The sequence below is a fragment of the Anomaloglossus baeobatrachus genome, chromosome 2 (assembly GCF_048569485.1).
Source record: "Anomaloglossus baeobatrachus isolate aAnoBae1 chromosome 2, aAnoBae1.hap1, whole genome shotgun sequence".
Classification (NCBI taxonomy): domain Eukaryota; kingdom Metazoa; phylum Chordata; class Amphibia; order Anura; family Aromobatidae; genus Anomaloglossus; species Anomaloglossus baeobatrachus.
The window spans coordinates 68516204-68530227 of record NC_134354.1 but is presented as its reverse complement, the minus strand read 5'-3'; the positions used below and the strand labels follow the sequence as shown (position 1 = coordinate 68530227).

Below are 14024 nucleotides of genomic sequence, written 5' to 3'. Positions count from 1 at the left end.
GTCTGTTTGTGTTGTAGAGAAGAAAACAGCATTACCCGGTAGTCCTGAATAATTCCATTCTGGTGATCGGATGGAGGCGGGTCCCAGGAGACGCTGATACTTGTGCTATTGTTGCTCCCGACTGTCAAAACTGTAACAGACTGCGGCGGAGCACTTGGGGCTAGAGCAGGTGAAGAGAAAAATAGGAAAGAGACATTAATCCTTTGAGCTGAAGTCTCATTTTTAGTAACCGAATGTATATCCAGGCATGCAGAACCCTTTGCTCAAGATCCCTGCGGACTTGAATATGCAAACATTGCAAGGAGCCGAGCTTGAAATATTAGCTGTTGTGATAACATCTGTTTAATAAAAAGACAGCATTCTGCTTATTTGTTCTTCAGCACAAAATAAACCTTCTCATTTGTTACCGCACAGTCGCACCGATCTCTGTACGAAACCCTCGCTATGTTACAGATTACAAATATCATTCATGAGAATATTTGTATTATTGATCCGGGTCAATTTATAAACAAGCGGCAGCCTTAAACCATACGTCATAGGAGAAAAATCCACCAAATGTAGTTAGTAGCACGCTTAAAGAGGTGGTTCACATCTCTGTAAGGTCGGTTTCAGACGTCCGTGTTTAATCATGTACCAGTCACATGCATGGTTATGGTCACATGTGTGTCACACGTGTCACGCGTGTGACATCTGTGTTTGGATACTTGTGACAGGTACCGGAGAAAACACGGGTCTGTGAAATAAGAAGATTTTCCATATTTACCTGCTGTCTCCGCCTCTGCTGCCTCGCGCTACTGACAGCCGCTCATTATATTCATCGATTATTCACTGCACTCAGGACATGGAAGCCGGAGCAGCGCTGGCGACAGCATCGTGGGGTCAGGTGACTATTCTACAAGCAAAGTGGCATCTAGGAGGTCATCGGAGTTCCCAATCAACTCTGATGATATCCTGATGCTGTCCCCGCGATGCTCCGGCTTCCAGGTTCTCACTACACACACACACATGCACACACCTCCAGGACACACACACAAGTATACACTGAGCACATATACACACACTAGAAGGAGGCATCGGGTATTCTAGAATTTACGTATTGTGTAGTTCCTGTATGATTTTTGTTATATATATATATATATATAGATGTTGTTGTGTGTAGTTACCAAGTGTTTGTGTAGGGCGCTGTACATGTTCTGGGTGTTGTCTGGGTGTGGCGGGGGGTGAGAGCGGTGTTGTTTGTGTGTTGCGTTGTTTGTGGAGCGCTGTGTGTCTGTAGCGTTGTGTGTGTGTTGCGCGGTTTGTGTGTGTGTGGTGTGTTTTGGGGGGAGGTATGTTTTGTGCAATGTGTGTGTTGTGCGGTATGTGCGTATATTTGTGTGTGCAGCGTTGTCTGTGTGTGGGTGTCTGTGTAGGGCAGTTGTTTGTGGTTCCCAGTGTGTGTGTGTGGTGTGTTGTGCAGTGCGCGCGCATGTGTGTGTTGGGGGGAGGTGTGCACTTCCCATCGTGCTCCATCCCCCATGCAACGCACTCACCATCATGCTCCATCCCCTATGCTGCGCACCCCCCATCGTGCTTCATCTCCCATCCTACGCACTCGTAAACGTGCTCCATCCGCCATGCAGCGCACTCCCCATCGTGCTCCATCCCCCATGCTGCGCACTCCCAAACGTGCTCCATCCGCCATGCTGCGCACTCCCGATCGTGCTCCATCCCCCATGCTGCGCACTCCCAAACGTGCTCAATCCGCCATGCTGCGCACTCCCAAATGTGCTCCATCCGCCATACTCCGCACTCCCCATCGTGCTCCATCCGCCATGCAGCGCACTCCCCATCGTGCTCCATCCCCCATGCTGCGCACTCCCAAACGTGCTCCATCCGCCATGCTGCGCACTCCCCATCGTGCTCCATCTCCCATGCTGCGCACTCCCAAACGTGCTCCATCCGCCATGCTGCGCACTCTCAAACGTGCTCCATCCGCCATGCTGCGCACTCCCCATCGTGCTCCATCTCCCATGCTGCGCACTCCCAAACGTGCTCCATCCGCCATGCTGCGCACTCCCAAACGTGCTCCATCCGCCATACTCCGCACTCCCTATCGTGCTCCATCCCCCATGCAGCGCACTCCCCATCGTGCTCCATCTCCCATGCTGCGCACTCCCAAACGTGCTGCATCCGCCATGCTGCGCACTCCCAAACGTGGTCCATCCGCCATGCTGCGCACTCCCAAACGTGCTACATCCGCCATACTCCGCACTCCCCATCGTGCTGCATCCCCCATGCTGCGCACTCCCAAACGTGCTCCATACGCCATGCTGCGCACTCCCAAACGTGCTCCATCCCCTAAGCTGCGCACCCCCCATCGTGCTCCATCTCCCATCCTGCGCACTCCCAAACGTGGTCCATCCGCCATGCTGCGCACTCCCAAACGTGCGCCATCCGCCATGCTGCGCACTCCCAAACGTGCTCCATCCGCCATGCTGCGCACTCCCAAACGTGCTCCATCCGCCATGCTGCGCACTCCCAAACGTGCTCCATCCGCCATGCTGCGCACTCCCAAACGTGCTCCATCCGCCATGCTGCTCACTCCCAAACTTGCTCCATCCGCCATGCTGCGCACTCCCAAACGTGCTCCATCCGCCATGCTGCGCACTCCCAAACATGCTCCATCCGCCATGCTGCGCACTCCGAAACGTGCTCCATCCGCCATGCTGCGCCAGCATCAGCCTCTCTACCCGCAGCATCAGCCTCTCTCCTCCCAGCGTCAGCCTCTCTCCCCGCAGCATCAGCCACTCTGTCCCCAGCATCAGCCTCTCTGTCCCAAGCATCAGCCTCTCTGTCCCCAGCATCAGCCTCTCTGTCCCCAGCATCAGCCTCTCTGTCCCCAGCATCAGCCTCTCTGTCCCCAGCATCAGCCTCTCTGTCCCCAGCATCAGCCTCTCTGTCCCCAGCATCAGCCTCTCTGTCCCCAGCATCAGCCTCTCTGTCCCCAGCATCAGCCTCTCTGTCCCTAGCATCAGCCTCTCTGTCCCTAGCATCAGCCTCTCTGTCCCAAGCATCAGCCTCTCTGTCCCTAGCATCAGCCTCTCTGTCCTCAGCATCAGCCTCTCTGTCCCCAGCATCAGCCTCTCTGTCCCCAGCATCAGCCTCTCTGTCCCCCGCATCAGCCTCTCCATCCCAGCCTTCCCCTGGATCAGCCTCTCTCATCCCAGCATCAGCCTCTCTGTCCCCAGCATCAGCCTCTCTGTCCCCAGCATCAGCCTCTCTGTCCCCAGCATCAGCCTCTCCATCCCAGCCTTCCCCAGGATCAGCCTCTCTCATCCCAGCATCAGCCTCTCTGTCCCCAGCATCAGCCTCTCTGTCCCCAGCATCAGCCTCTCTGTCCCCAGCATCAGCCTCTGTCCCCAGCATCAGCCTCTGTCCCCAGCATCAGCCTCTCTGTCCCCAGCATCAGCCTCTCTGTCCCCAGCATCAGCCTCTTTGTCCCCAGCATCAGCCTCTCTGTCCCCAGCATCAGCCTCTCTCATCCCAGCATCAGCCTCTCTCATCCCAGCATCAGCCTCTCTGTCCGTAGCATCAGCCTCCCCATCCCAGCCTTCCCCAGGATCAGCCTCTCTCCTCCCAGCCTCCTCCAGCACGCCATGCTCCTCTGCCGACACTCACAGATCCGATCGCATACACTCACACACACCGACACACACCCGATCGCATACACTCACACACACCGACACACACCCGATCGCATACACTCACACACACACACATTGACTATATTGCACATACGCGCTCATACTCACAACATCCGGAGATACCACATGCTTCTGGCCATGTGATCCTCCGGCAGGTCCTGGAAGGTCACAACAGCACAGTATCGAGGCCGAGAAGCAAGCGATATCGCCGGATGCTGTGAGTGTGTGGATGCGATGTGTATGTGAGGTGTTTGTGAGAGTGAGTGTGATCTGATGTGTGTGTATGTGTGTGTGTGTGTGTGCTGTCATGTGTGTGCGTGTGGATCTTCCGCCGCTGCAGGACCTTGATGTGCTGGTAACTATGCTAGCATGGTTACCAGCGCATCACGTCCCCCACTCGCACGGGAGCCCACACCAGCATACGGCGGCAAGGCCAGCAATGCGAGGGTAAGTGTCGGCTGGGTTGGCGGCGTACGCTGATGTGGGCTCCCGTTGGGGGGGGGGGGGTTGTACAGTACTCACCTGGGAGCAGTGACCGTGTCAGTTCGGGGAATGCGCGGGGGGCAGAGCTAACGTCCATTGCGTGAGGGGGGCGGGGCGTGGCGTGGCCGAGTTGCCAATGCCTGCAGGGTGCCGGGGCGAGAGGCCAATCTGTGGGGGGGGGCGGAGCCTGGGCGAGCGGCTGGCCAATCCGTGTGGGGGCGCAGCCTGGGCGAGCGGCCAATCGGTGTGGGGGGGCGGGGCCATGGCGAGCCCAGCGGCCAATCAGCTTTGTGTCACCGTAAGGACACAATGTCACCGGAAGGACACAATTTTGAAGCATGACAGACAGACAGACAGACAGACAGACAGAATAAGGCAATTATATATATAGATATGTATACACACATAGCAGACATACATGGATACACTGAGTACATACATACATAGTACACATGCATGTATGCACTGAACACACACACACACACACACACACACACACAATGCTGTATACTCACCCAGCAATGCGGTCTCCGGCACTGAAGTCCCCAGCGCTGCTCCGGCTTCCAGCTCCTTAGTGGACTGAACAGTCAGTGAGTATAATGGGCGGGGGTCAGGAGTGGGAGGCAGCAGAGCCAGACACACCATGGCTAGATACAGGTAAATATAGAAAATCTTTTTATTAAAAAGACCCGTGATTTCTCCGGTACATGTCACACTGATGTCACACGGATCACATCAGTGTGCGATCCGTGTGACACTCGTGCTGCTGGAGAAAAAATAGACATGCCTGCGTGTGTGCGTGCAGGGTCATGAGAGGTCACACGGTCCGTGTGAAAACACGGACATGTGAGTAACAGCAAATAATAACATGAGTACATGTGGCATCCGGGTTAAAAACGGATGTCACATGTACCTGAAACACGGACGTCTGAAACCAGCCTAAAACTGATAGGGAAGGCTTTTTCGAAATACCATGTTCAGCCATTTCTGCCTCTGAGAAGCACTATTGCGGTCCGCTCATCCCCATGAACTGACCCCCGAGATCCGGTGAAGTCACGTCAACTACCTGTTGACCTAACATTACCGAACCCGGTCCCAGTCTTCCTGAATGACTGGGCTGTGTGTGGTGTTTCACCGGTTGTAACAGCCCAACTTTGCTCCTGCTTGTGGTGCTCTGCAGTGAAGGACAGAGCAGGGAGATGATGGGCTGTGATGAGCAGTGAAACACCAACCACAACCCTGTCACTCACAGAGACCGGGGCCTGGCTCGGAAATGTCAGGTCAACTGGAAGTTTACGTGACATCATCAGATCTCAGAGGTCAGATCCCTGGTAGTCACTTCATGGAGATGGGCGGACCGCAATAGCGCCACTCAGAGGCAGAATTGGCTGAACAAGGTATTTGACAAAAGCCTTCCCTATCAGTTTTAATGGGATATGCCAAGTTTTGAAGAGTAGTGAACCACCTCTTTAAACAAATTTTGTAAATCTTGCAAAGAGCTGTAGGTAGGATTTCCTTTCATAAATGTTCTTACCCTATACCTAAACACCTTGCCTCAGGCACAATGGTTGTTCGTGCCACAAGCAGACACAGAAAGAAAAGTGCCCCTGTGCAAGAACATTACATGGGCCCTTTGCAGCACAAGAGCTCATAAAAATGCACATTTCCACCTGCTTTAGAAGTAGAAATGAGCCCCCTTACCTCTTGGACCATGTGTGCGGCCGCAGGTACACCAATGATATATCCGCACCTGGTTGGTGCCTTCCAACACCCTTAAACATTCCGATAGCCCTCCCCAAACTTTAGAGTTCGGTGCTCGTAACGAACACATACTTTACCCAAAAAAATATATATTTCAAGTTCGAGTGCTTTAAGTATGGTAACCACTGGATTAAGCATCTCTGTGCTCGGATACACTTGGTGCTCAGCCCAGTGTGAGCACTTGCATTGTATGAACATCTCACACTTGGGGTAACAAGAGCATGATCGAATGTAGTGTGCATAAAACAAAATAAAAACCCCGTCATCTCTGCTCCGGAAGTGATCTGTTTTTGGATGGCTGTATGTGGGCAGAGACCCAAACTGCCCAATTAGTGACTTCAAATGGGGTTCAGGTCAAGTCCGGGTCCAGAACAGAACTTTATCTAAGGTGTGGCTAAACCTGCCAAACCGAACTTCAATGGGTTCGCTCATCTCTACTAGTCATCCTAGTGACATTGGCCAGCATTTTAAAGAAAGTTTTCTCCAATCCATTCCACTCCAAATTCGAGCAAGTTGAATCATGTTTAGTTTAACTCAGCACTCTTTTCACAACTGCTTTGGAAATGTGTATAATAACTTCAATTGATCTCAAAATGTATTTATATTCACCAGTCCAAGAGAAATGGGACAATTTTTATTTATATATTTTTTTGGGAACTTCATAGCTAAAATTGAGTGTAAAGCCAACACCAAACCCACCTGTAGCATGAGTTGAAAGACATAACCATAATTTCTATTATAAGAAATTGCTGTTTTGGCAAATAATATTTATGGAGGTCGCCCTTCACTCCCAAGAATTCACATCCTATGAAATAGACAGTTTCTATGCACTGTCCATCTCCTGTGTTGAGCCAAGGTACTCGCTAATCAATTATACAAAATCAATTCAATATCCAATCAATAGTTCACAGACTTAGAACAGAAACTATCTATTGATTTCTCTGTTCTTGTCTGCCTTTTGCAGTTTCAAATATCAAAGACCAAATTCTGTGAATATTCAAAGAAACAAAGGAAAGGTAATAAAAATAGCCTATGCTTGATGAATTCCAGTACGTAGTCCTTTAGTTCCCATCTGTGTCTTACATGCACCATATACATGACACCATCACTGGGACTACTTTGGATAAACAGAATTTCTGACTCATACGTGAAGATATATAAGTAGATGCGGTAGGCATGTGCTGAATGGTCCAAGTAAGAAGTGGTGGCAATTGGACTGAGATAGTCTCATGTAAGCAACAGGTACCAGATGGTATTCATTTTTGGGGGGTCCAGAATAATGACAATCTAACTTATATAGGGTAAGATAGATGATAGGTAATGCGTTAGTAACGCGTTAAACGGATTACCAAAAGCTTATCCTCTGTCATAATAGTAATGTAATGACTTCCCATAATAATGGATCCATTTTCTGACTAATTCACTAAGGCTGCTTTCACACCTCCGGTTTTTGCAATGCGGCACAATCCGGCACTTTGCAGGAAAATCGCAACCGGTTTTTTTTGCTGCCGGTTGCGATTTTCCTGCATAGACTTTAATTAGTGCCGCATGGCCTTGCGTACCGTCCGGTTTTTGCCGCATGCGGCAGATTTAGCCGATGCGGCGGCCGAATGGAACGTTGCCTGGCACGTTTTTTCGTGTGGCAAAAAAACCGCATCGCGCCGCATTCGGCCGATGCGGCGCATTTTTCAATGCATGCCTATGGCGGCCGGATGCGGCGCGATGCGGCAATAACCGCATCCGGCCGCCGCATGCGGTTTTTGCCACTGCGCATGCTCAGTAGCATGCCGCAAGCGGCAAAAACCGGACTGGCCGCAAAGGAAAAACTTATGCAAAGGATGCGGTGTTTTCACAGCATCCGTTGCATAGCTTGTACAGCCGGATTGAGCCCCAGAGCTCAAGCCGGATGTGTGAAAGTAGCCTAACAGACACTATTGAGTTTGAAAGCAACCATCAACAATCCAGAATCCAGAAGACGGGTTCCAGTATTTGTGAACCTAGCAGTAATGGAGCGTTTGGTAAAAACACAAGAAATCCCAGAACACAATTTTTTCTCCCTCTCTGTGTGTGTGTATATATATATATATATATATATATATATATATATATATATATATATATATACAATACAGACCAAAAGTTTGGACACACCTTCTCATCTCTAGAACAACTGTTAAGAGGAGACTTTGTGCAGCAGGCCTTCATGGTAAAATAGCTGCTAGGAAACCACTGCTAAGGACAGGCAACAAGCAGAAGAGACTTGTTTGGGCTAAAGAACACAAGGAAAGGACATTAGATCAGTGGAAATCTGTGCTTTGGTCTGATGAGTCCAAATTTGAGATCTTTGGATCCAACCACCGTGTCTTTGCAGAAAAGGTGAACGGATGGACTCTACATGGCTGGTTGCCACCATGAAGCATGGAGGAGGAGGTGTGATGGTGTGGGGGTGCTTTGCTGGTGACACTGTTGGGGATTTATTCAAATTTGAAGGCATACAGAACCAGCATGGCTACCACAGCATCTTGCAGCGGCGTGTTATTCTATCCGGTTTACGTTTAGTTGGACCATCATTTATTTTTCAACAGGACAATGACCCTAAACACACCTTCAGGCTGTGTAAGGGCTATTTGACTAAGAAGAAGAGTGATGGGGTGCTACGCCAGATGACCTGGCCTCCACAGTCACCAGACCTGAACCCAATCGAGATGGTTTGGGGTGAGCTGGACCGCAGAGTGAAGGCAAAAGGGCCAACAAGTGCTAAGCATCTCTGGGAACTCCTTCAAGACTGTTGGAAAACCATTTCCGGTGACTACCTCTTGAAGCTCATCATGAGAATGCAAAGAGTGTGCAAAGCAGTAATCAAAGCAAAAGGTGGCTACTTTGAAGAACCTAGAATAGAAGACATATTTTCAGTTGTTTCACACTTTTTTTAAGTATTTCATTCCACATGTTTTAATGCCTTCAATGTGAATCTACAATTTTCAGAGTCCTGAAAATAAAGAAAACTCTTTGAATGAGAAAGTGTGTCCAAACTTTTGGTCTGTACTGTATATATACATACATAGTCATGTCCGAAAGTATTGACATCTTTGAATTGTTCCAAAAAATGAAGTTCAATTACACTTCTATTGCTATACACATGGTTATTTCCTTTATGTGTTTTGGAACAACAAAAAAAAATTAGAAAAATGGGAATATGCAAACTGGACATAAGTTTACACAAAACTCCAAAAATGGTCCCGACAACATTATTGTTGATCCCTCAAATATTTTGTTGCACACCCATCAACAAGCTTCTTACACCTCTTAACGTGAAGTTTTGATCACTCTTCTTTTGCAAACTGCTCCAGGTCTCTCATATTTGAAGGTGCCTTCTCCCAACAGAAATTTTAATATCTCTTTACAGGTGTTCAATGGGATTTAGATCGGGACTCATTACTGCCACTTCAAAACCCTCAGTTACTTTGTTTCCATCCATTGATGGTGTTTCTTGAAGTATGTTTGGGGTCATTGTCCAGCTGGAAGACCCATGAACTAGGACGCAAACTCAACTTTCTGACACTGGGCACTATATTGTGACCCAAAATCGTTTGGTAAACTTCAGATTTCATGACATCTTGCATCTGACAGTCAAGGCACCCAGTGACAGAGGCAGAAAAGCAACCCAAAAACATCTTTGGACCTCCACCATATTTGACTGTAGGTACTGTGTTCTTTTCTTTGTAGGCCTCATTCCATTTTCAGTAAACAGTAGAATGATGTGCTTTACCAAAAAGCTCTATCTTGGTCTCATCTGTCCATAAGATGCTTTCCCAGAAGGATTTTGGCTTACTCACGTACATTTTGGTAAACTTCAGTCTAGCTGTTTTAGGTCTCTGTGTCAGCAGTGGAGTCCTCCTGGGTTTCCTCCATAGCATTTCATTTAATTAAAATGTTGACAGATAGTCCGTGCCAACCCTAATGGCCCCTGAGCCTGCAGGACAGCTTGAATTTTTTTGGAACTTGATTGAGGTGGCTTATTCACCATCCAGACTACCCTGCACTGCAAACTTTCATTAGTTTTTCTCTGCCATCCACATCCAGGGAGATTAGCTACAGTGCCATGGGTTGTAAACTTCTTGATTATGTTGCACACCATGGACAAAGGAACATCAAGATCTCTGGAGGTTGTCTTGTAACCTTATATTTCCAACAATTTTGGTTTTCAAGTCCTCAGACAGTACTCTTCTCCTCTGTCTGTTCTCCATGCTTATTTTGGCACAAACAGACACACAATGCAAAGATTCATTAAACTTCTCCCTTTTTTAATTGGTTTCAGGTGTGATTTTAATATTGCCCACAGCTGTTACTTGCCACAGGTGAGTTTGAATGAGCATCACATGCCTGAAACAAAGAAGTTTACCCACAATTTTGGAAAAGTGGCAATAATTTTGTCTGACCCATTTTTGAAGTTTTGTGTAAAATTATATCCAATTTTTCTTTTTTCTCAATCTTTTTTTGTGTTGTTCCAATACACACAAAGGAAAATAATTGTGTGTATTTTAAAACACGTAAGCAGAATAATTTTCTGGGAGAAACACTTCATTTTCTGGAAAGGGTGCCATGATTGTATATATACTGTATACATACACGTTTTATATATACAGTTAGGTCCAGAAATATTTGGACAGTGACACAATTTTCGCGAGTTGGGCTCTGCATGCCACCACATTGGATTTGAAATGAAACCTCTACAACAGAATTCAAGTGCAGATTGTAACGTTTAATTTGAAGGTTTGAACAAAAATATCTGATAGAAATTGTAGGAATTGTACACATTTCTTTACAAACACTCCACATTTTAGGAGGTCAAAAGTAATTGGACAAATAAACCAAACCCAAACAAAATATTTTTATTTTCAATAATTTGTTGCGAATCCTTTGGAGGCAATCAGTGCCTTAAGTCTGGAACCCACGGACATCACCAAACGCTGGTTTCCTCCTTCTTAATGCTTTGCCAGGCCTTTACAGCCGCAGCCTTCAGGTCTTGCTTGTTTGTGGGTCTTTCCGTCTTAAGTCTGGATTTGAGCAAGTGAAATGCATGCTCAATTGGGTTAAGATCTGGTGATTGACTTGGCCATTGAAGAATGTTCCACTTTTTTGCACTCATGAACTCCTGAGTAGCTTTGCTGTACGCTTGGGGTCATTGTCCATCTGTACTATGAAGCGCCGTCCGATCAACTTTGCGGCATTTGGCTGAATCTGGGCTGAAAGTATATCCCGGTACACTTCAGAATTCATCCGGCTACTCTTGTCTGCTGTTATGTCATCAATAATCACAAGTGAGCCAGTGCCATTGAAAGCCATGCATGCCCATGCCATCACGTTGCCTCCACCATGTTTTACAGAGGATGTGGTGTGCCTTGGATCATGTGCTGTTCCCTTTCTTCTCCAAACTTTTTTCTTCCCATCATTCTGGTACAGGTTGATCTTTGTCTCATCTGTCCATAGAATACTTTTCCAGAACTGAGCTGGCTTCATGAGGTGTTTTTCAGCAAATTTAACTCTGGCCTGTCTATTTTTGGAATTGATGAATGGTTTGCATCTAGATGTGAACCCTTTGTATTTACTTTCATGGAGTCTTCTCTTAACTGTTGACTTAGAGACAGATACACCTACTTCACTGACAGTGTTCTGGACTTCAGTTGATGTTGTGAACGGGTTCTTCTTCACCAAAGAAAGTATGCGGCGATCATCCACCACTGTTGTCATGCGTGGACGCCCAGGCCTCTTTGAGTTCCCAAGCTCACCAGTCAATTCCTTTTTTCTCAGAATGTACCCGACTGTTGATTTTGCTGCTCCAAGCATGTCTGCTATCTCTCTGATGGATTTTTTCTTTTTTTTCAGCCTCAGGATCTTCTGCTTCACCTCAATTGAGTGTTCCTTAGACCGCATGTTGTCTGGTCACAGCAACAGCTTCCAAATGCAAAACCACACACCTGTAATCAACCCCAGACCTTTTAACTACTTCATTGATTACAGGTTAACGAGGGAGATGCCTTCAGAGTTAATTGCAGCCCTTAGAGTCCCTTGTCCAATTACTTTTGGTCCCTTGAAAAAGAGGAGGCTATGCATTACAGAGCTATGATTCCTAAACCCTTTCTCCGATTTGGATGTAAAAACTCTCATATTGCAGCTGGGAGTGTGCACTTTCAGCCCATATTATATATATAATTGTATTTCTGAACATGTTTCTGTAAACAGCTAAAATAATAAAACTTGTGTCACTGTCCAAATATTTCTGGCCCTGACTGTATATATATATATATATATATATATATATATATATATATATATATATATATATATCACCCATTGGCTCTTATTTAAAAAAAATAATTCTTTATTTTTTTTTCACTTTAAATCAAAAAGAATAAGAAAGGTAATCCCTTCCCAAGCAATAGTTGATGCAGGCACTGGCGTAACTTGAAAGTATGCAAAATATCCAACAGGGCCCCAAATATCACTGGTCTTTATTTAATACAATGTGCTTTGTTATCTGAGCCAGAGGGCTTTGGGTACTCTAGACTTTAGAGCCGTGGTGTGACTGCAACCTCTGCACCTACTGTAGTTACAACACTGGGTTCACGCTCTCCATAATATTCACAAAAAACCTTGTTAATACATGCTACTTTTGGAGTAGTATGATATTTACCCCAATTAGAAAAAGTTAAGAGTTGGGCACATCTTTAGCCAAGGTCGAAGGGCTAAACGTCTGATCAGGAAACTCTACACTACAATTTGTAGATTTGTCATTACGGTGAAGCAATCGGTATAAATTCCCATAAACAGCTACACCACCGCCCAAGTGGAATTCCCATAACCACAAATCATTAGATTGTGGACGGTCTATACACTCTGCAAAAGCAATTGACTCTTCAGTACTTACTCTTCTGTGTAAAATGGCTGTAGCAATTTAAGAGAATCAATTACAGTATCTGGATCACAACTTCACGGAGAAATTACTCATTAAACTTAATTATCCTTGGTAGGTATACACTAAGGAAGCCGGTAATCATATATGTGCCACAGTACCATGTATTGTAAGAGCAATGTATAGAGTCACCTTGCCCGTAGTCAACCCTTCTCATGGTCTATTGAGTCTGATTTTTCATTTTAGTCTACGATGATTTCTAAAGTAATTTTGTTATCAGCAGTTGCCAGAGGAAAAGTATTTTTTGCAGAACATTCTGTTATTTCTCGGGATATTTTGAGAGGCGTCCTTTGGTGGACATGCACGAATTAACCCTGCTGAGACTCGTTTGAGAAGTTGAGTTGTAGACCACCTACTGATCCGATTGGACCTATTATCGCGATGATCAAGCTACGCTTAACTTTTTCCTTCTGAAATGCCAAAACACTCTTCCTATCTTCACAATTTCTACTTTTTTGATCCCTTATTGGATATTCTTCACTCATCAAACTTGTATTTTCAGCTCAAGTATCATCAGTCTAAGCATCAAACTCTTATACGGGAAGACTGAAGTGATTACCAGACATTTAATTACACACCTGTGCATCTGCTGTAACAAAAAAAATAATTGGCATGGAGCATACCTGGCACTATACCCACAACTTTACCATGTGCACTGCGAGGGAGAATACGGAATATAAAATGCAAATGTCATAGACAAAAACAACCAAATCACTACAATAAATTACATTCAGATGTGTCCATCCTCCCCTTTACTCTTCGCTCGACATATGCCAAGATAAGTGGCACAATATGGCCAACTTTGGAAAAACCCCTATTATTTTGTGAAGGTCTGGTGAGAGATGTTTATGCTGTATGCATCTATATGTAGTTACCCACAGGTTGTGGTGTACAATAAGGCCCGTCAAGAGGTTCTTTCGAATCCATACATTAAATTCTGGCCCGTGGGCCAAATCTGGTCCACAGGGTTATTTTTTTTGGCCCACGATGCTAGGCGCCCATTATTCTGTATGGAGAAGTACAGTATGTGGCGCACACTATTCTGTATGAAGGGATATATGAGGCCCATTATTCTTTATGGAGGACTATTTGGAGCACATTATTCTGTATGGAGGACTATG

At 46.3% G+C, this 14024-nt stretch overlaps 1 protein-coding gene across 7 annotated transcripts in view; it reads right to left on the bottom strand.

The window, feature by feature from the left end:
• ROBO2 (roundabout guidance receptor 2) overlaps positions 1–14024 on the bottom strand; it is a 1624265-nt gene that overhangs the window by 107574 nt on the left and 1502667 nt on the right. For all 7 annotated transcript variants that reach the window (XM_075335083.1, XM_075335084.1, XM_075335077.1 and 4 more), the window contains exon 15: positions 36–160. In XM_075335083.1, the coding sequence (XP_075191198.1) occupies positions 36–160 (125 nt within the window). The remainder of the gene's footprint in view (positions 1–35; positions 161–14024) is intronic.